Here is a 23055-nt window from a genome sequence, read left to right as displayed (position 1 = left end):
GTTTCTCAAATTCCACGTATGAGTGAAGTCATATGATGTCTTTCTCTAATTTCACTTACATAATACCCTCCGGTTCCATCCATGTTGTTGCAAGATTTCATTGTTTTTATCACCGAGTAATACTCCATTGTATATACATACCACATCTTCTTTATCCATTCATCCATCGATGGACATTTGGGCTCTTTCCTTACTCTGGCTATTGTTGATAGTGCTGCTATAAACATTGGGGTGCATGTGCCCCTTTAATCAGCACTCCTGTAACCTTTGGATAAATTCCTAGTAGTGCAATCGCTGGGTCATAGGGTAATTCTATTTTTAATTTTTTTGAGGAACCTCCATACTGTTTTCCAGAGTGGCTGCACCAGCTTGCATTCCCACCAACGGTGCAGAAGAGATCCCCTTTCTCCACATCCTCGCCAGCATCTGTTGTTTCCTGATTTGTTAACTTTAACTGTTCTAACCAATGTGAGGTGGTATCTCAATGTGCTCTTGATTTGTATTTCCCTGATGATGAGCGACGTTGAGCATCTTTTCGTGTGTCTGCCATCTGCATGTCTTTTTTGGAAAAGTGTCTCTGCATGTTTTCTGCCCATTTCTTCACTGGATCATTTATTTCTTGGGTGTCAAGTTTGGTAAGTTCTTTACAGATTTTGGATACTAACCCTTTATCCAGTATGTCATTTGCAAACATCTTTTCCCATTCTGTCACTTGCTTTTTAGTTTTGTTGATTGCTTCCTTTGCTATACAGAAGCTTTTTATCTTGATGAGGTCCGTATAGTTCATTTTTGCTTTTGTTTCCCTTGCCTCTGGAGACATGTCAAGTAAGAAGTTGCTGCAGTCAGGGTCCAAAAGGTTGCCTGTTTTCTCCTGTAGGATTTTGATGGTTTCCTGTCTCACATTTAGGTCGTTCATCCATTTTGAGTTTACTTTTGTGTGTGTGTAAGAAAGAGGTCCAGGTTCATCCTTCTGCATGTGGCTGTCCAGTTCTCCCAGAACCATTTGCTTAAAAAGATGGTCTTTTTTTCCATTGGATACTCTTTCCTGCTTTGTTGAAGATTAGTTGGCCATACGTTTGTGGGTCCATTTCTGGGTTCTCTCTTCTATTCCATTGGTCTGTGTGTCTGTTGTTGTGCCAATACCATACTGTCTTGATGATTACAGCTATGTAATACAGGCCGAGGTCTGAGATTGTGTTGCCTCCAGCTTTGGTTTTCTTTTTCAACATTACTTTGGCTATTGGGGATCTTTTGTGGTTCCATACACATGTTAGGATTATTTGTTATAGCTCTGTGAAGAATGCTGGTGCTATTTTGATTGGGATTGCATTGAATGTATAGATTGCTTTGGGTAGTATTGACATTTTAACAATATGTGTTCTTCCTATCCATGAGCATGGAATGTTTTTCTGTGTCTTTGTGTCTTCTTCCATTTATTTCATAAGCTTTCTATAGTTTTCAGTGTACAAATGTTTTACCTCTTTGGTTAGGTAAAAGGTATTTTATGGTTTTTGATGCAATTGTAAATGGGATCAATTCCCTGATATCTCTTTCTGTTGTTTCATTATTGTTGTACAGAAATGCGACCGATTTCTGTATGTTGATTTTATATCCTGCGACTTTGCTGAATTCCTGTATCAGCTCTAGGAGTTTTTTGGTGGAGTCTTTTCGGGTTTTCTGCATAGAGTATCATGCCATCTGCAAAGAGTGAAAGTTTGACTTCTTTGTCGATTTGGATGCCTTTTATTTCGTTTTGTTGTCTGATTGCTGAGGCTAGGATTTCCAACACTATCAAACAGTGGTAAGAGTGGACATCCCTGTCATGTTCCTGATCCTAGGGAAAGCTTTCAGTTTTTCCCCATGGAGGATGATATTAGCTGTGGACCTTCCATATGTGGCTTTTATGATGTTAAGGTATGTTCCTTCTATCCTGACTTTGAGAATTTTTATTAAGAAAGATGCTGTAGGGGCGCCTGGGTGGCTCAGTTGGTTGAGTGTCCGACTTCGGCTCAGGTCATGATCTCACAGTCTGTGATTTCGAGCCCTGCATCGGGCTCTGTGCTGATGGCTCAGAGCTGGAGCCTGCTTCAGATTCTGTGTCTCCCTCTCTCTCTGCCCCTTCCCTACTCATGCTCTCTGTCTCAAAAATAAATAAAAAACATGAAGAAAAAAAAAAAGGATGCTGTATTTTGTCAAGTGCTTTTTCTGCATCTATTAACAGGATCACATGGTTCTTCTCCTTTCTTCTATTGTGATATATCACATTGATTGATTTGCAAATATTGAACCAGCTCTGCAGCCCAGAAATGAATCCCACTTAATTTATGGTGAATAATTCTTTTAATATACTGTTGAATTTGATTTTCTAGTATCTTGTTGAGAATTTTTGCATCCCTGTTCATCAGCGATATTGGCCTGTAATATCTGTAGTTTGGGATATTAGTTTGGGGTCTTTAGTTTGGGAATCAAGGTAATGCTGCCTTCATAGAATGAGTCTGGGAGCTTTTCCCTTTTTGCAACAGTTTGAGAAGAATAGGTATTAACTCTGCTTCCAGTACAATTCCCCTGGGAAGCCATCTGGCGCAGGACTCTTACTCATTGGGAGATTTTTGATCATCGATTTGATTTCTTGGCTGGTCGTGAGTCTGGTAAAATTTTCTATTTCATCCCATTTGAGTTTGATAGTATGTGAGTGTCTAGGAATTTGTCCATTTCTTCCAGATTATCCACTTTGTTGGCATATAATTTTTCATAGTATTCTTTAATAATTGTATGTTTGTGGTGTTGGTTGTGATCTTTTTCATTTGTGATTTTATCTATTTGGGTTCTCTTTTTCTTTTTGAGAAGTCTGGCTAGGGGGTTTTATCAATTTTGTTTACTCTTAAACAGCTCTTAGATTCATTAATCTGTTCTACTGGTTCTTTTGGGTTCTGTATGGTTTATTTCAACTCTAATCTTTATTATTTCTCTTCTTCCGCCGGCTTTGGTCTTTCTTTGCTACTGCCTTTCTAGCTCCTTTAGGTGTAAAGTTAGGTTGTGTATTGGGGACCTTTGTTGCTTCTTGAGATAGGTGTGAATTGCAATGTATTTTCCTCTTAGAATTGCCTTTGCTGTATACCAAAGGGTTTAGACTGTCAAAATGTTTTCATCTTCATTTGCCTCTATATATTTTTTTAATTTCTTCTTTAATTTCCTGGTTGACCCATTCATTCTTTAGTAGAATGTTCTTTGTTTTTTAAGTTTTTATTTATTTATCCTCAGAGAGACAGAGACAGCATGAGCAGGGGAGGGACAGAGAGAGAGAGAGAGAGAGAGAGAGAGAATCCTAAGCAGGTTTCATGCTTTCAGCACAGAGCCCAATATGGGGCTTGAACTCATGAACCATGAGATCATGACGAGCCAAAATCAAGAGTTGGACGTTTAATCAGCTGAGCCACCCAGATGCCCCTAGTAGGATGTTCTTTAACCTCCATGCATTTGAGGGCTTTCCACATTTTTCTGTAGTTGATTTCAAGTTTCATAGTGTTGTGACCTGTGGCATGGTATGATAATCTCAGTCTTTTCATTCTTTTTGAGGGATGTTTTGTGATCCAGCAGGTCATCTGTTTTGAAGAATGTTCCATGTGCACTCGAGAGGAATGTGTATTCTGCTTTTGGATGAAAAGTTCTGAATATATCTGTTAAGTCCATCTGGTCCAATGGTCATTCAGTGCTGTTATTTCCTTATTGATTTTCTGCCTACATGATTGTTGTAAGTGGAGTATTAAAGTCCCCTATAATTATGGTATTATTATCTGTACATTTGTTTACATTTGTAATTGATTTATATATTGGGTACTTTCACGTTTACAATTGTTAGCTCTTCTTGATGGATAGAACTTTTAATTATGATATAATGTTTCATCTCTTATTACATTACAGTCTTTGAAAATCTAGTTTGTCTGATATAAGTATGGCTACTCTGGCTTTCTTTTGCCATCCATTAGCATGATAGATGGTTCTCTATCCCCTCACTTTCAATCTGCAGGTGTCCTCCCTCAGGTCTAAAATGAGGCTCTTGTAGGCGGAATATAGATGGATCTTTTTTTTTTTTTTTTTTAATCCAGTCTGATACCCTATGTCTTCTGACACTGTTTCAGTGGACAGGACTGGTACTAACCTTATGAGTCTACCCTAGTAGGTTAAGGCCCATTGGTCCCTATCTGCTTTCAGAATTCTCTTTTCATCTTTGTATTTTGCCAGTTTCTCTATGTCATGGTGTTGACCTGTTTTTGTTGATTTTGAAGGGAGTTCTGTGTGACTCTTGGATGCCTGTTCCCTTCCTCAGATTGGGGAAGTTTTCAGCTATAATATGTTCAAATAAACCTTCTGCCCCTTTCTCTTGCTCTTCTTCTTCTGGAACTCCTATGATACGGATATTATTTTGTTTCCTGGAATCACTTAGCTCTCTAATTTTCCTCTTGTGATCTAGTAATTTCCTTTCCCTCTTTTTTTCAGCTTCATCCTTTTCCATAATTTTATCTTATTTCACCTATTCTCTCCTCTGCTTCTTCCATCCTTGCTGTCAATGTGGCTAGTTTATTTTGCATCTAATTTATAGCATTTCTTAATTGATCATAACTAGTTCTTAAGTCTTTGATCTCTGCAGCAATAGATTGCCTGCTGTCTTCTATGTTTTTTTCCCAACCCCAGCTGATAGCCTTAAGACTGCTATTCTCAATTCTTGTTCAGATATATTGTTTATATCTGTTTTGAGCAATTCTCTGGCTATCATTTCTTCCCGGATTTTCTTTTAATGAGAATTCTTCCATTTTGGGATTTTAGCCAGGTTTTTGTCTTTTACATGTTTTAAAAGCTTGTTATGTGTCCTGCACCTGTGAGTACTACTATATTAAAAAGGGGTAATACACTGTCCAGGGCCTGGCTTTTCAGGAAGTGTTTTTCGAGTATGTTGCACGTATTCTGTTGTGTTTTGGCTGCTCTATCACACTGGTCAGTCCTCTGCAAAGCTGTCCCTTGCTTATAGGGGTGGAGTGCTTGGACCTTCTGCCAGGTGTGCTTCGATTTGTTCGTTGAAGTAACCCTGGAAAAAAGGAAAGGGAGGGGGAGCCTGATCCCAAATAAAGAGAAAAATGAAAGTGGGGGAAAAAAAGACCAAGCTGAGAAGCTAAAAAAAAAAAAAAAAAAAAAAAAAGGGCATGGCTTAATCCATAGTGAAAAGAAAATAAAGGAGATATATAAAAGGTGTAAAAAGAATAGAGTGAAAATGCCTGATTAAACAATATAAATATAAATATAAAACAAAAATAGTAATAGTTGTCTGTTGGTGCCAGGGATCAGTGGCTGTGCTGGTTTGGAGGAGAGGCCGTCTGGTTCTGTCAGTGTCAGTAGATACGCAGTTACCAGGCACGGCAGGGCAGGATTTGGTGTAAGCGGGTCCTGCCACCACTAGGGGCCGCTGTCCTTTCTGGCCTATTCCCTGAAGCCCCACCGTGTTGGTGATGGGGAGAAAAATTGGTCTCCCACCGCAGTCTCCCTTCCCCGGACCAAGTGTGTCAAACCACACTGTAGTGGCGGCCCTCACAGAGCGGGCACTCAGCCTGTCCTGCTCCACTGTCTCCCCAGCCTCCTAGGCCTCAGCCGGGATACAAAACCTGATGTCTGAAAGGATCCCGCACCCCTGGTTCCAGGTAGCACCACTCTACCCTGCTGATGAAAGGCCTTTGGCTGGCGCCTGCAGGGTCTTTTGCCCTTGGAGAGGCAATAAACCCTCCTCCCACATTCCTGGAGGAAGGAGACTATTCTTTCCCGTGTGCCCCTGAGATCCCTACCGCACCCCCCCCCCCCAGCTGGCTCCCCTCCCCACAGGCATGCACACGGGGGCAGCTCCTGTCTGGAGAAAGTCGCCCACTTTTGAAACCTCCATTCTTCAGCTCCTAAGTCTGTTTGCAAAATAGAAACTGTCACTCTCCGTATTTCTTGTTCCCCAGTCTGCAGTCCGGAGAGGTTTTCCTCTTGTACTAACTCAATACCGCAGTTTCACAGTCTGTCTTTCCCTTTTGTGTCTCCACAGAAGGGGTTCCCTCCCCTCCATACTTACATCCTTTTATCTCCCCCAGTTCACATACAGGCACCTCCTCCTGCCAAGCTGTCTCCCTCCCATTGTCGAGATCCTTCTGCCACTCCACGGATTGATGTCCTGAGTGTGCCAAGTGATCTGACCTCATCCCCCCACTTCTCCACCTTCTTAACTCCTCCCCTTATATTTTTAATAAGATTAGGTAAAGTATAATACAACACAACATTTAGTAAAAATAATTATTTGACTAAATAAATGGCATTAAACATCTTTAAATCTCAGTTTTATTTTCTATTCCCAAGAAACTTGACTCTCTTACACCTACAGTGGTTTGAATATGTACGGTCCTAAGGGCCATCGTGTTCTGCCCAACCCTAACCCCCATCTCCTCACAAGTAATCTCCTGTCTTCTCTGTTAGTTGCTGATATTTGCTTTCCATCTGCAGCATCAGATGGGCAAGTCTGTTTTCTTTCAGAACAGAAATCATGATTGGTGCAAATGTTTTTTAGCTTATCAGGAAATTACTGAACTATCGTTCTTCTGCATCACTGATTTTTTACATTGAGTTATTCCTCCGCTCAGCCTTTAGGAACTTGATGCTTTTTACAAGCTTTTGATAAAAATAATTTATTTTTTATTGACTTATTGATTTACTAGATAGATAGCATGAGTGAGGCAGAGAAAGAATTCCAAGCAGGCTCCGGGCTGTTAGTGCAGAGCCCTACATGGGACTTGAACTCACGAACTGTGAGATCATGACCTGAGCTGAGATCAAGAGTCTGACGCTTAACAGAACCACCCAGGCACCCCCCCCCCCAAATTCTAATTTTTAAACACACAGCTTTTCCCCCTTCAAGTCCTTTCAAACACAGTTTAATCATATTCAAATATTTACATGGTAACTGCTTAGGATCACAACTGGTACACTCTCTTGTGTTCTCCCACCTCCTGGTCCCCCTTCTTCTGAGCTTTAAAACCAATGGAAGTCCATTTTATGTTTATCTGCTTAATTTAGCGATGCGTTCAAGCTCTAGGGTGTTTCTTAGGTTTGTTTAGTCAGCAAATGGTACTCACATTTCCTCTGCTGTCTTGAGATCTTATCAGTGTCTCTATTTCCATATTCTTCAACGAATTCGTTGCCTAAATACTAGATGATTTAAGTTTCATTTGCTTTCAGACTTAAGAATTTCTTAAAGAATTTGTCTGATATTTGATGTGATATGATTAAAGAATAAAGTAACGTCAAAATTAAGGTTTTAAAAAGGTAAGCAATTTCCAAATCACCTCTTCTCATCCTGAGTATAGTAAAAAGTCTTTGAAAATTACATTACCATCTAGCTTTAAAGTACTGTATGTACCAAATGTAGAATACTGGCTTGCTGGTGACTGTTATTCTCCAGAATGTCTGTGTTTAAGATACTCGTAGGTATCTTAAAAATATGTTGGAATGTTTATGCTTGAGGTTAATCACAGTTGAGCCAAAAAGGTTGTTTGTTTTCCTGGTTGTTCTTTGCATAGATGATACAGTCAGTTAGCCAAGGTTCTAGTTATGGCAAGAAGAGAGAAAACTGCCCACCATTCAGTGCTCATGGAGAACACTGTAATACAGAGGGTTTCTCTCAAGTGGATATACATGATAGCTGGAAAACAGGGAAACCGATACAGAGAAACGTTCCTGTCAGCGAGTGGCCAGACAAAGCCTATTTTACATTTCGAGTGCTGGTTTTAGCTCTGACTTAGCTAAGCAGATTGCTTTTCAAACTCATCAGTGTTAGGCTTACAGAGCTCGAGTCCTTTCACAAGTACCTTGAAACGAGTTTAGTCTGTATACCTCAAATTATTGATAACTTGACAATTTGGAATGAAACCTTCACTTTTTAAAACTACTTTTTAAATTATCCTAAATGATTCTTTGCCTTGAGTCCAGGCCAGTTTTGCTTCAAATGGGTAAGCATCCACTTGAGAGGTTTACGACTTTAAAGTCTTTATTTCCTTTCAGATAGAGACAGAGTATATGCCACATCGCGAAAGAACAGCTACATTTTATTCTGTAGAATTACGGAAGCATGGCTTTTGTACATCTTGTTCTCCATGAAAAGACTTTGTTTTTAACTTATCTAATTCCTGAAAAGGATATTGTGTTGGAAGTTGATTTAAAGCTGAAACAGTCTTCAAGAATGAGTAAATGGGTAGAGAAACTCAGGCACTGCACATTTAAGGCAATGAACTTGCTTGTTAAAACTGTGATTTCAAATTGACCTACACGCTCTCTTTGTGTGTCATGTTCCATTGCCTCATCTGAATTTGGGCCATTTCCCAATGCTGTTCCCTCAACAAGCCCAAGAAAAGGAATATTTTCCACAAACTAGTCTTCATCAACCATTTGATTCTATTCTGAATTTCAACTTTTGAATTTTTCCCATTAAATCTATGGTTTTTATTTAAATCAAGTCTGTTACAGGGATAGCTCTCCGTCTTATATTGTCAAATACCTAAATACCAGCTCATAGTTAACATTCTTTCAAAAAGCTAAATGACGTTATAACTAAAGGAATTTGTTGGTAAAGACTGATTTTCATTGGATTTCTTAAAGGGAATATAAAAATTCACATTGTTTTATTCAAAGACATACCTAATTATTAAATAATTACCATAACTTTAAATAGAGAAAGAAACTTCTTTTCATTGAAATTTGTAAGCCTGTTTAAGAAGTCATTTAGCTTTAAAGTCTCCTTGGAATTCTCAGGTAGAAGGCATGTGGAATTTTTTTATTAGAAGCTCACCTTAAAATGAATCTTTGCCTCTGTGCCCAAGAAAACTAAAAGAAGAGAGTGTCTGGTAACAATAGCCACAATTGCCTCTTACATGGTTTTTCTCATAGCAGGTCTTGGCAAAACTCTTACTCCAAAATGTTTTTGCTAATTTTTTCCCCAGATAATGGATTCATACCTGAATCACTTCTAGAAGATGTGATGAAAGCATTGGACCTCGTTTCAGATCCTGAATAGTAAGCTAAATAGGAAGTGTTATTTAAGTGGCTCAGACTCTATTGCTTTTAAAACATTAGAAGTTGAAGTAGGTGAACTAGTCCAATAAATGGTATAATCCTAATTACTCTGTGCTAAACTGATTTCCAAGTGGAGACCATCTTGTTTATATCACTGTAATTTGCAGAAGAAAACTGAATTCAGGCAATTTTGGTTACTGACAATTCTTAGGGAAAGGAGGGAAAAAGTTTTGTGGTGGTTTTTTTTTCTGTATTCTTACATAGGTGGCTGTATATCATCTACCTAATTTTCCTTTTTTCATCAGAATACATAACATACCTTGAATTGTGAAGTTAGTACACTTGAGTTAGATTGTTTTTCTAGAAGTAGCTGACAGATTGGACTGAGTTCTTCATTCTGTATATTGGTCCAGTCACATTTATAATATGTGATGGCCTATAAACTAACAGGACCCTATTCAGGATTAATGAATTAAACATATTAAATATGACCTTGCCTATTTGTTTCATGTCCTAACCTGCTGCCCTCACTCAGACATTCAAATGTCTTACCCTTTGCATAGTATATATAATAAGGTATAATTAACCTGGCGTTTATAACTTGGGAGAGAAGGTGGAAAATGAAAATTTTCTAAAAAGACCATTTTCACTTTTAAAACTTTGCCTTCTTTCTGGTTACATATAACACCTTTCACCAGCCTTGGCTACACCTGCATGTTAAGGGGCAAGCAAAGCAGCCTTCAATCCAGGCTGCTCCTGGAACAATATGGTCCTTGCCCCTGCTCTAAGTCACTGCACTGGAGCTCTTTGAGAATTATCCTAGCTCTTTACCCTTCAGCTTACATTGACTAAGAATTTCAAGGTTCCCTCTCATTTGGTTCTTAAAGGTAAGATTTTTAGAGATGTTTCTGATTATCTGATGTAGCACTGCCTTTCGATGTTGTTCTTTTTTCTCTTTGAGCTTAAAATAAACATTTTTTAAGGTTAAGTGCTTCATTTGATTGTTAAATGCAGACATACCTATGAAGCAAAGAGAATTTGCCTTTGGGAGGTTATAAGCCTGAGTTTATAAGCTGAGGTTTTTAAATTACTTTACCTAATAAGGAACAATATTCCAAAGTCATCATCGTAATTTAAATTCTAAATAGTAACAGATCACTCTGGTTTAAAAATAACCAAGTTTTGGCAAATTAGATGTCATTCCTGTGTATTTGTCATTAAGGGTCTAAAAAGAACAGTTCTTATGATTTTTGGCAGTCAGATGTGTTACAGTGCTAGTAATTTAATCATGAAAGAAGAAAAGTGAGCTTTTTTTCCTTTGGTATCCACTGTTTTCCTTTTTTTTCTTCTTCTTCTTCCTATAGTATAAATCTCATGAAGAATAAATTAGATCCAGAAGGATTAGGAATCATATTATTGGGTCCATTCCTCCAAGAATTTTTTCCTGATCAGGTAACATGGTTGAAGAAATCCACTTACGGTTTTGTTCCATTGGGATGAGCGTTTTTTGATTGTCTGTTTCAGTACAGTAATGCAACACTTGCGGGGTGGGGGTAGTGGAAAAATGTACGCACATCAGTATATACATGCCATGATACTGTTCTTCTACAGGAAGCATAACATTCAGAAGTACGTGGAGTAAAAAGACAAAGATGCTCTTTATCCACTTGCACCCCTATTTTCCTTCTCTCAGGTCACTGTTGTTCATAGATGGTCTGCATCGTTTTACAATTTTTAAATATGTTTAAATAAAGATAAAGAGGTTCGTATGTAGTGGAAACTGCTGAGGTCCAGCAGAATTTTAGTTGAGTGAAAGAAGAGTGGAGCTGTTTCCTGTTAGGACACGTGTTCCATCCGCATCGTTGACAAAGCCAGTTGTACGGCCTCTGCCTGTGTTTTCTTCACGCTTCCTATCCCAGTGAAGGATTTTACGGCCAAGCCAAATACTTGAGTCAGGTGTATGGGGATCATTTCATCAGATACCAGCCTGGCTTAAGTTAAAGATTCTTGTTTCAATAGAAATGCCAGTTTCTCTTTCACCTCTCTTACAAAGGAGACATACTGTCAAGAAGCAAAATTAGAACAAAATAATGGAGGGAAAATGTCAAGATAGAATTGTTAATTTGATATTTCAGGTTTAAATTATCTTTAACAGAGTAGATGATATTACTGACATTCACCCTCGGTAATTAAAAAAGAAAAAGGAACCCACATTTTCTAAATCTGGATCGCTTACCGTGAGTAAAGAAAGTGGGGTGAATTTCAAAAAGTAACTTTATCACAAGATCTCTATTAGACTTCTCCAAACTTGGGTAAACGCTTCATGAAAAAAAATTTTTCTTTTTCCGGACATGACTAGAACGTCCACTGGATTGTGATGACCAATCTGTTCATACACCCAACTACCAGCGTTTTCTGAAAGTTCTTTTTTGGAACCTAATACTCTGTTTTAGACAGTTTAATTAATGTTCAGTAAGTTATAGCACTTTATAGCATTAAATTAAAAATTGCACTAAATTTAGGGCAGGATTTTGATAAGTGCTGGCGAAATGTAAATGAAGGGGGATAGTTACCATGTCTTTTGGAAATATACATCTTAGATGTAATTAATTACATGATAGGACTTACAAGTATTCTAAGAACATTTTTTAATTGTAGTATTCCTTGAGCTAATGAAAGATAAATTTAGTCCCCTTGCCTTTCAAAATGTAATCTTCCAGAGCTTGTCAGAAATGCAGATTCTTGGGTTCATCCCCAGCCCTAGGGAACTAATGGTGCCATTGTTTGAGACCTGCTGCTTCAGAGGAAGACTTGTCACATCCCCACCTATTCACATTCATTTATACTGCTTTGTACCCAACACATCAATATGGTAACACTCAGTGAAGTTGTAAAACTGGGCTCAGAAGGACAGCCAGGAAAACATTTCTCTAACTTCTGTAATCTCTACAAATGCTTAAAGTAGGCAGTAGGGAAGAGCCTTTCTTTGCCTCAAGGAGAGGCAGATTGGAGGGGAGGGGGGGGTGGAATACAGGTAAGCATTTCAAGGCAATTTGTTAATAATAATTGCAGAAGCAGCTACCATTTTTTGAGCTCACAACTGTGCATGAGGTACTGTCTTATAAATTAGGTGCTATTTTCACCCATTTTGGCCATGAGGAAGTTAAGGATTAGAGAATTTCAGAAAAATGCTTGAGGTCATACAGCTAGACCGTGGCTGATTGAGGAGTCCAGAGTACGTACTTTGCCACCATGTCACCCTACCTTCTGCTGATATTTCAGTATTTTCTCCCAATTGTTAGGTGGAACTAAAGAATATAGATTGTGTAGCCAGGACAGTGAAATACTTTCTAAGTTAAAGTACATTAACTCTGAAAAATAAGCAGCCAAATTATCTAAGTAACTAATTGTATTGACTGATGTATACAATTAAGAAAATGATCAAGTTATTTTTCTATTTCTTGTAAAGCATTTTGAGTGGGATAGAATTTTTTGTAGAAAGATTTATTAGATCTTGAAAAATGAGAAGAAAGGAGTTTTTAAAAAATGAATGTGCAAACAGCTGACCACACCAGGTCTTTTCATGGGAAATGACTAATATGTCTGTCCTAACAGAGAATTCAGAAAAGTGAACAGCTGGAGATTCAGCTGAAAAGATAGACTAGGTCCTGTATTTTAGGATGCTTCATTGCAAAGCACAGCCTGAATTGACTGAAGTCGGCGGGGAAGGTCATAGCTGGGGGGAGTAGCTTAGACAAACTCAAGAACTGACGCAGTGAGCCTCCAGGAAGGCAGTCGGGCCCTCTCCCATCCTTGCCAGCATTCCTAGTATCTCTCTTCTCTACATTCCAAAACGAACAAATTCTAAGGCAGACTGCAGGACCAGCTTCTGTCACATGTGCATCCTTGTATCCAATACGGCAAGGAAAACAAGGCCACAAGCCCTGTGGGAAATCACTGGAGCCGGGTGCGCTTGGTGAGGCCAGGCCACTGATGGCCTTGAATGCCCCAGTTCAGAGAATTGAACTTGATCTTTAGCTGAGAACCCAGGATAAGGCACCTGAGCTAACATCATCAGACATTCCTGCAAGTTATAGGATTTCCTTTCTTTATTGGATGCTGTTATAGGCTCTGAACGCTATAGTTTTGCTTTTCATTTCCCACAAGGCTCTTTTCGCTATTTAAATTTGACAGTATTTAGATGAGGTGGGTGGTGTGGAAACCCCTAATTTGATATTGTGAGCCAAATGAGAAGTACTGATGTCTAGCTGTTGATTGCAGGTTGACAAAAAGTGACGTTACTGTTCTTAGGTAGTTATTGAGAGGAACAAATTATTTACAACCAGAGAAAAAAAAAAGGCAGAGATAATATTTTACAAAACATATGGGCGTTTTGGAGTCTTATCCTTTAAGAAAATATATACTAATGCATGGCACACAGTTAACAATATAAACTAGTATAGAAGAGCTTATAATAAAAATAAATACTTTCCCACTTTGCAACCTCTTCCCCAGAAGCAACTAGTTCAGCCCTTAGGTTTTCTGGTAGATGACGTCTAGTAAGTTTCTTGCTTTATCAAACAATTCGCCAAAGAGTAGGGATTTAAGCAACTTGTGTTTTCGTTTCAACTGCTAATTAGAAATTGCCGAATATCAGAGTATAATTTAAAGTTTTAATAGTCTTTTATTTATAATAGGGTTCCAGTGGTCCAGAGTCGTTTACTGTCTATCACTACAATGGATTGAAGCAGTCAAATTATAATGAAAAGGTATGATAATTCACATAGTAATTTGTCTTCACCTGAGTTGGTAAATAGATCAGTATATGTTAGTCATCGAGATCCTCATTGGAGTTTTGGAACAATAGTTTCACTGTGACAAAACAGCTAACTTGATCTGCGTATGTTTTATTGCTCTCTGCTGTAGAGATATTACCAAACCAAGTTTCACCCAATGATAGTTACTGATCTGTTTAAATTAAGAAAGGGGTAATGAATGGTAAGATTTTTGATTGAGGAAAATATTTTTAAGTATTTAATAACATAATAGCTACCATTTATTGAGCATTTACCTGGAATTCTGTTAAATACTTGGTTTTATCTGAAGTTTCCCACCCTCCCTGTGGGGTAAGTATTGTTTGTGTATCCATCCCCATGTTACAGAGGAGGAAGTGGAAGCCCAGAGAGGTAAGCAGCTTGTCAAGGTCAAGCAGCCAGGAAATGGCAGAGCTAGGATTGCACTTGAGGTAGTCTACCCCGGAGCCTGCATTTGTACGTGCTCCACTTGGCTGCTTTCCTTTGTGAATCATTGACAACTGCACACAGGTGATTCACTTCCACATGTACTCTGGTTCTACCTGGTTTAAGTCAAAAGTTTGGGTAATTAGCTTTGTTTACACATAAAATATATAGGTAATATTTGCATTTATTCAATTAACAGTTGCAATCGATACAGCTACTATTAGAAGGAATAAGGCCTAACATACCTTTTTAATTTGAAATACCCATGCTGGTTTCGTAAGTAAATTGAGGATGGCTATACACAATCATAGTGTACATCAAATCCAAAACTGAGACTGAAAGTTACTTTTTCATGAGTGCAAAGATTTTTTTCACAAGATAAATTAGAACAGAGCATCCAAGTTTTATTTATTTTTTTTTGCTATAGATGTTGATGAGTGCTTCCTCTAGATTTTGAAGTTTTACATAACCTTGTAATAGGAGGTATTGTATGGTCATTAATTAGTTATTTGCCTACACAGTCCCTGCAAGGTAAGTCAAGTATTATTCATATTTTACAGATGAGGCATCAATGACAGGGAAATTAAGTGACTCACCAAGTCATTGGCAGAGCAGGGATTGGAACTGAGTTCCTGATTCCCAATAATGTCCTTGGTCTACTCGGCCATGCTACCTGTATATAGTAAGTTCTCAAATCATGCTCATGACAAGCATCTCACTAACACAAAGATCCGAAATCAAGTATTAATGGGACAACAGGATGTAAGTACTAGAAAGCAAAGCATGTGTGTTGTTAAGTTGTATACATATATGAAACAGAAATACGATGAGCAGTACTACTTCCCACAGGGTAGGGTCCTACCAAAAATATCTGAGGCAATAAACAAACATTGGAATGCTGGCACTGTAGGAGGGAGTATGATCCAGCCACCCCAGGCTGGCTGAGGCCACAGAGGTAGGTCCTAGTACTTTGCCCAAGAAGGTCTGCTCCAATGCCAGAAGCAAGTGAAGTTCCTTATGAAAAATAGGTCCTATTTTATCTGATAATTATAGTAAAACTACAATTCACACTTTTCAAGTTTCTTTCATCAAAAGTAGAAATTAACCAAAATAAAGATACAAATGTGTTTTTACAGAAACTTGTTTCTTTGGGCTCCTTAGTCCAACAGCTTACAGCTTTTACATTGGACGAACATAGTTACAATCATGTGTATCCAACACTGAATATATAAAAATACTTATCCGTACTTTGGAAGAAGGCAGTCTGTATCTGTTCCTTTTATAATTTGAGTTTCTCTTCACGAAATGAAATTGACTAACTCATTTAATGTACACGGTGAGCCCATTTAATGAGTTCGGGTATTAGTAGATTATTTCATAGAGAGTTCTAAAAGTTCATTGTAAATTAAAGTTTCTTCCAGTATCCAACTGCCCATGTATATTTTATATGGTCATTACCACTGTATATAAAATACCTGGTTAGTTTTATCTGTCAAGCATTTTCTACTAAGCAAATTGCATTGACACACATTCAAGTTGCCTCCAGTTCTGGAAACCTAACACTTTTAAATTCAGAATATATACCTTTGTTTCTGTTACAGTGCCTTCGTTATATAAATAAACATTTCTTCCAAGTGGTGTATGTTAATTAAAGGATGATTATCGTAAACAACCTGCATGTGCTTCAGGATTCACATAGACTTTTTGTTTCCTTTAAATCATGAGCTAAAAATCAACTGATAAGCTCTCAGTTACAATGCCTGTCACCCTCGTTTCCAAATATATTTTCCCATTAGTCAGCAGGCATTCTTGCTCATAATTTCTATCAAAGTAAAATTCAAGTTCCAGATGAAACAATATGCAATACCTTGTTTGTTAGCATATCCCTCATAAGAATTTGCTAAGAATAGTGATTGACCTTTGTGGCTTGACTTTGTTCAACAGGTCATGTATGTTGAAGGGACTGCAGTGGTTATGGGTTTTGAAGATCCCATGCTACAGACAGATGACACTCCTATTAAACGCTGTCTCCAAACCAAATGGCCATACATTGAGTTACTGTGGACCACAGATCGCTCTCCTTCACTGAACTAACTTGCCTACGGATTTAGAAGAAAGTTCGTAATAGCAGATGTTGAAAGAGGAATGCAGGACAGGCGGTTGGCTACATTAAGCTATACACTGGTATCATCAACTGTAAATAACAATTAAGAACACATTTTCAGTGTTTAAGATAGTTTAAATTATTTGTTTTAAAGCTTTATGTTAAAGGTTACCCTATTTTAACTCTTTATGTGAAATTTACTAGCAAAATTAAGCTTTAATCAAAGTTCATCACTTTTACAGTCGGATAATTGGTCATTTGTCAAATTAAAAGCATCCTAATACTATATAGTATTTGTATATTGAGCAGAGTTACTCTTTATAAACTTCTACTTTGGGTTTTTATTTCATTCAGACACAGTTTATTATTTCAGTGATCCTGGCTTGCACTCTTTCAGCCTCCACATGGAAAGGCAGAAGAGTTCAATCTTATTTCTTTTCTAAAATCTGGTTTCCATTAGAAATACTGATAAATAACAAATTATCAACCTGGAATCTTTGCCAATTGGCTTAGCTCTGGCATGTTTATAAAAAGTAGAAACTATAAGGAAACATTACCATTTATTCACTGATATATAGAGAACATATTTCAAAAAAATGATAGGTAAGAGAATCTGTTTGATAGTCTTAACACTGTTAACTGTATTGCCAAATACACTTTTCCAAATTTGTCCCAGCAGCCTGTAAGCCAGCTTTCTTGTATATTTATGTGATAAATGCATGAGAACATCTGTTATTACATTAGTATATTGCATTATTTATTATTATCCTGGTGGATGGTCTAAATAAACACTTTTTTTAACTGTAGCTTTGCATTTCTTACATTAGCTACTCAGAAGAAACTAATACTTCACAGTGTTTCTGCCCAGCAGAAAGTTCTTGAGCTTTCTATGATGTACTCAACAAATGCCTTGAAAAGTGAGACCAAACCATATGCTGACCTAAGAGCTCTATAACTTAGCCAGCCCCGAGTGCTAGAACCTGAGTAGACAAAGCTTCAGAAGACCTATCCTGTCTAGAGAAATTTCCTTCAGGTTTGTTGCCTAGCAATTTGAAATGTGAATAGCCAGAAATTGTTTCTTTCCTTCACTTGGGAAGTATTTGTCAAGAGAACTAAATTTTGTCTTCACTGTTTAGCTGAAGGTGTATTTCCTCTGTGAATTTACTTGGGGTTTTATTTAATTGTCATAGATGTTAACTATTCTAATATAAGTAGACTTTAGCATAAGAAAAAAGTGGCACACGATTTTATGTATGACTTTTGGTGATATTATGTTCAGGACTGTGATTCTAGCTACTAAAATTACAGCTGTACAATGTCTTTTTGGCTGTTGTTAATCTTGGCTACTTCCAAATGTATATAAAACAAATTCGGGTCCTAAATTCCATAGGATTATGAAAAAGCACAGATTTTCTCAGAAACACTGAGCCTACAAAATAGCGTATACTTTTTACTACTGCTACCTAACCAACCATCCCCAAACTTCATGTCATTAAACAATCATTTTACAAATTCTGAGTCTGAACAGTTTAAACAGAGCACAGAAGAGAGAGCTTGTCTCCTTCTCAATCTACAGGTGCAGCTGGGAGACTGGAAGGGTCTTTCCTCACATGACTGGAAAAAAAACCCGTGGATACGTTTTCTTTATACGTGCCTGTGGGACGCTTACCAAGATAGACTATATGCTGACCATAAAGCAGTCAAGAAAAATCTCTAAAACTTTGGAAATTAAGCAGTACACTTCTGAATAACCCAAGGGTCAAACTTATAGATGTAACTAAAGCAATGCTTGGACATGAACAGCTTTAAATACATTAGAAAAGTAGAACGCTTGGAAATTGGAAAGGTAAACTTTCATCTCAAACCCAAAGTACACCAAAGAAAGTAAACAAGATTTTTTGAAAAGGGTATTCGCATGCAAAGGAACGAATTTGTACTCCTACCTCACACTATGTGCAAAAAATAAAATCATCAGAAGTCTAATTGTAAAGCTAAAAACTATAAAATTCCCAGAAGGAACAGGTATAAGTCTTGGTAACCTTGAACTCAAAGCAATGGTTTCTTAAAATACCAAATAAAAAACAGGTATTTTTAAATGGGCAAATGATTTGAAGAGACATATCTCCAAAGATGATACACTAAAAGATTCTCAACGTAATTAGTCATAAGGAAAATCAAAACCACAAATTACCATTTCACACGCAGTAGAATATGTAAAATCAAAGAGATAATAAAAAGTCTTGGCAAAGATGTAGAGAAAGTGGGTCCCTTGTGGGTGGGGATATGAATGATGAAATCACTTAAAAAAAATAGTTGTACAGTTTCTCAAAAAGCTAAACAGAGTTAGCATGATTCAGCAATTCAATCCTAGCTACATATATTTACACAAAAACTTTTACGTAGGTATTCATAGTGATGTTATTCATACTAGCCAAAATTGGCAACAACCTAAATGTCCTTCAAATAATGGAAGGATAAATAAATGTGTTATGTACATACAATTATTATTTGACAATACAAAAGAATTACTGACACATGCTACAACATAGATGAACCTTGAAAATATTAAAATAAGTTAAAGAAGACTGTCACAAATGACCACATATTATATGATTCCATTTATGTGAAATGTCCAGAATGGGCAAGCCATGGAGAGAGCAAGGGGATTACCAGTCACCAGCGGTTGAGGATAAATGGAGTAGGGACACAATTGGAGAAAAACTGCTAATGGAGTTTCTTTTGGGGATGATAAGTGGAATAGATAGTGGTAAGGTTATGTAATTGTGAATATACTAAAAAATACTGAACTGTGATAAAGATGAAAGGAGAAAATTGAAATAGCACATCTAGAACAAGAAAAAAAACAAATCTAGACATTGGCTCACTAACAAAAACTGATAAAATTGTAAACCTAGCAAGACTGATGAAGAAAAAATGAAAAATAAATTAAGATTAGAAGGAAAAAGCAAACATAACTATAAATTCTCTAGGTGGTAAACTGAAGGGTATTATGAACCACGTTACACCAATAATTTCAAAAATTTAGATGAAATGGGCTAATTTGAAAAAGCAGAACTGACATGAGAAGAAAACTTCACATCCATAAAAGGAGTTTAATCAGTATGTTAAAGCTGTCTCTCAAAGCGAACTATTGGCCTAGAGGACTTCACTAACAATGCTTCCAAACATGGAGAAAAAGAACAATACAGATTGTAGACAAGTACTCCTGGGAAATAGACAAAAGAGTAACTGTTGGTTTTATGAAGCCAAAATGACCCTGGGAGGACCCCAGAACCTGAAAAAGACATCACAAGAAAGACTACAACCAAATATTTTCCATGATCATGGACACAAAAATCCTATACAAATATGAAACCCAGGAGTAAATTCACAGGTGTATGTGTACATGTGCTTCTATGCAATACATAGTATTGTAGAAGTATTAAGTTCGTTTCAGATTTTAAAAAATCAGCATTTTTTCTAATGTTAACAGATATAAAAGAGAAAAAGCATTTGATACAAAAAACTATTCGTGATTTTAAAATAATGTCAGGAGAGGGAAGATGGCAAAGGACAAGGCCTGAGCTCACCACTTCCCACTGACACAGTGAAGAAACGACTACATGTATTGCAACACACTGCAAATGACCTGAAGACTGGCAGAACAGATCTTCCACAACTAAAGTCATAAAGAGAAAGCCGTGTTGAAAAGAAAATGAAGAGCAGAGACATGGTAAGGAACCAAACCATCAGGGTGGCTACCCACCACTGGAGAGATACCATAAGCATGACGAAACAAGGGGGTCAAGCTCCACACTGGGAATCCTCATCCCTGGAGACCTGCACCACAAAGATCAGCCCCTATAATGTCTGACTTTGAAAATCAGCAGGACTTAGCTCCAAGAGAGCTAGAAGGCAATAGGAACCCAATTCTCTAAAGAGCCAGCATGCTGTGTAACACCACAAGACCCAATGCAAGCCAAGTTTGAAAACTGCCTAGCTTAAATGTAAAGGAGATTTACTGACTAGTTTTAGGATGTATGCTATAGGGGCAAGTATTTGCAGGAGCTTTCTCCAGGAACAGCAGTGCTGGCACATGCCATTTTCTGAGCCCCCCTTCGGCCTAGATAGCCAGATGCCTGTGAGGCCACTTCCTGACACTTCCCATCTACCTTACTAGCACAGCTTGCCCCACCACAACATTCCCCTGTGGACCAGCCCCATGCAACCCACCTGCCTGCCCCTGCAAGCCCTTTTGAAATCACCTTCTGCGTTGGGGACGGGACTGAGCTAACCCCAAAATCACTGCACCTGCTGTACCTGCAACCAGGCCCTCAGCAAGATGCACTGTCAGTAAATTCTGCCTAGCAGTACACCCACAGCAGCTGTAGCAGGGCTTCTCAACCAGCCATGCAGGGGACAAACACTACCTACCAATGAGTGCATAGCACTCATGGCTCAGTCACAACAGAGGGGCCCACACAGCCCACAGGAGACCCCTGGGAGTGCCTGGTTTTGGTGACCAGGGAGGATTGCACTATAGGGAACCAGAGGATACCTTCTCCATAAGAACAATACTTTGAAGATGAAAAGACATAGCCGACCTACCTAATAAATGCAAACCAACAGAGTCAGACAAAATGAGGAAACAGAGGCCTATCTCCCAAATGAAACAAGATAAAACCATAGAGAAAGAACTAAACAAAATGGAGATCAACAATCTACCTGATGAAGAGTTCAAAGTAATGGTCATAAAGATTACTCACTGGACTTGAGAGAACAGTACATAAACTCAGAACTTCAACCAAGAGATAAAAAATACAAAAGAACCAGTCAGAACTGAAGAATACAGAAGCTGAAATGAAAAATACACTAGAGGTAATCAACAGCAGATTAGAGGATGCAGAAGAATGGGTCAGCTAGCTGAAAGACACTAATGGAAAGCAATCAAGTTCAATAGTTAAAAGCACCTGAATAAAATAATGAAGATAGGTTAAGGGACCTCTGGGACAACATCAAGCATTGCAACATTTTATTATAGAGATCCCAGACAAGGAGAGAGACAAGGGGGCAGAAAACTTATTTGAAGAAATAATAGCTAAAAACTTCTACAATTTGGAGAAACAGACAAGATCCAGTACACACAGAGATCCCCAAATAAGATAAACCCAATTATTATGTGTCCTCACCAAGACACATAATAATCAAAATGGCAAAAATTAAAGATAGACAAATCTTTAAAGCAACAAAAGGAACATATAAAGGAAATCCCACAGGGCTATCAGTTAATCTATCAGCAGAAACTTTTCAGGCCAGAATGGAGTGGCATGATCTATTCAAAATGTTGGGGGAAAAAAAACATAAAATCAAGAATACTTTACCTGGCAAGGTCATCATCCACAATTGAAGGAGACATCAAGAGCTTCTCAGACAAGCAAAAGATAAAGGGGTTTATCAATACTAAACCAGTCTTGCAAGAAATATTAAAGGGACTCCTTTTTTTTTAAGTTTATTTATTTATTTTGAGAGAGAGAAAGAGCACATGAGCAAGTGGGGAAGGGACAGAGAGAGAGGGAGAGAGAGAGAATCCCAAGTAGGCTCCAACTGTCAGCACAGAACTCAACGTGAGGCTTGATCTCACAACTATGAGATCATGACCTGAGCCAAAATAGTCAGACCTGAGTTACCCAGGTGCCCCAAAGGGACTTCTTTAAGTAGAAAAAGAACAGGCTGTAACTGGAAGAAAATTATAAAGGGAAAAAATTTCACTGGTAAAAGCGAAGACACAGGAAAAGTAGTAGATCAGCTACTTATAAAGCTAACATAAAGGTTAAAACACCAGAGTATTATACACAAAAAGATGTGAAATGTGACATTATACACATAAAACACAGAGGTGGGAAAACAGTGCTTTCAGAATGGGTTCAAACTTAAGCAACCATCAACTTAATATAGACTACTGTGTACATAAGACGCTACATATGAATCTCATGGCAACTACAAACCAAAAACTTATAATCCATATAGAAAAAAATAAAGAGAAAGCAATCCAAACTAACACCAGAGAAACTCATCAAATAACAATGGAAGACAGCCACAGAAGAGAGGAACAGAGAAGAACTACAAAAACAACCAGAAAGCAATAAACATAAAATGGCAATAAGTACATACCTATCAATAATTACTTTAAAATGAAGTAAATGCTCCCATCAAAAGACATAGGATGACTGAGTGGGTAAAAGAACAAAGACCCATCTATATGCTGCCTGCAGTAGACTCAGTTCAGACCTAAAGACACATACAGACTGAAAGTGAAGGTATGGAAAAAAATATTGCATACAAATGAAGAGTGGGGGCAGGCGGGGAAACAACCTGGGTAGCAATACTTACGGCAGACAAAATAGACTTTAAAACAAAAATTGTAACAAGATTTTTAAAAATGCAGTGCATAACGATAAAAGGATTAATCCAACAATAGGACATAACAATTGTGAATATCTATGCATCCAACGTAGGAGCACCTAATTATATAAAGCAAATATTAACAGACATAAAGGGGAAAATTGACATTAATACAATAATAGTAAGGAACTTTAATATCTCACATAATGGATAGATCATCCA

General features: G+C 37.7%; 1 protein-coding gene across 4 annotated transcripts in view; it reads left to right on the top strand.

Moving 5' to 3' along the window:
• Positions 1 to 17237, top strand: part of MINDY3 (MINDY lysine 48 deubiquitinase 3) — a 95962-nt gene extending 78725 nt beyond the window's left edge. For all 4 annotated transcript variants that reach the window (XM_078450388.2, XM_078450387.2, XM_078450390.2 and 1 more), the window contains 4 exons: positions 9015 to 9087; positions 10452 to 10539; positions 13785 to 13856; positions 16272 to 17237. In XM_078450388.2, coding sequence (XP_078306514.1) covers positions 9015 to 9087; positions 10452 to 10539; positions 13785 to 13856; positions 16272 to 16421 — 383 coding nt within the window. In that variant the 3' untranslated portion in view covers positions 16422 to 17237. The remainder of the gene's footprint in view (positions 1 to 9014; positions 9088 to 10451; positions 10540 to 13784; positions 13857 to 16271) is intronic.
• The last annotated feature ends 5818 nt before the right edge of the window (positions 17238 to 23055 follow it).

Source organism: Panthera onca, chromosome B4 (genome assembly GCF_046562875.1).
Source record: "Panthera onca isolate mPanOnc1 chromosome B4, mPanOnc1 haplotype 2, whole genome shotgun sequence".
NCBI classification, from domain to species: Eukaryota; Metazoa; Chordata; class Mammalia; order Carnivora; family Felidae; genus Panthera; species Panthera onca.
Note: the sequence above shows the minus strand (reverse complement) of the source record. Positions and strands in the feature narration are given on the sequence as shown.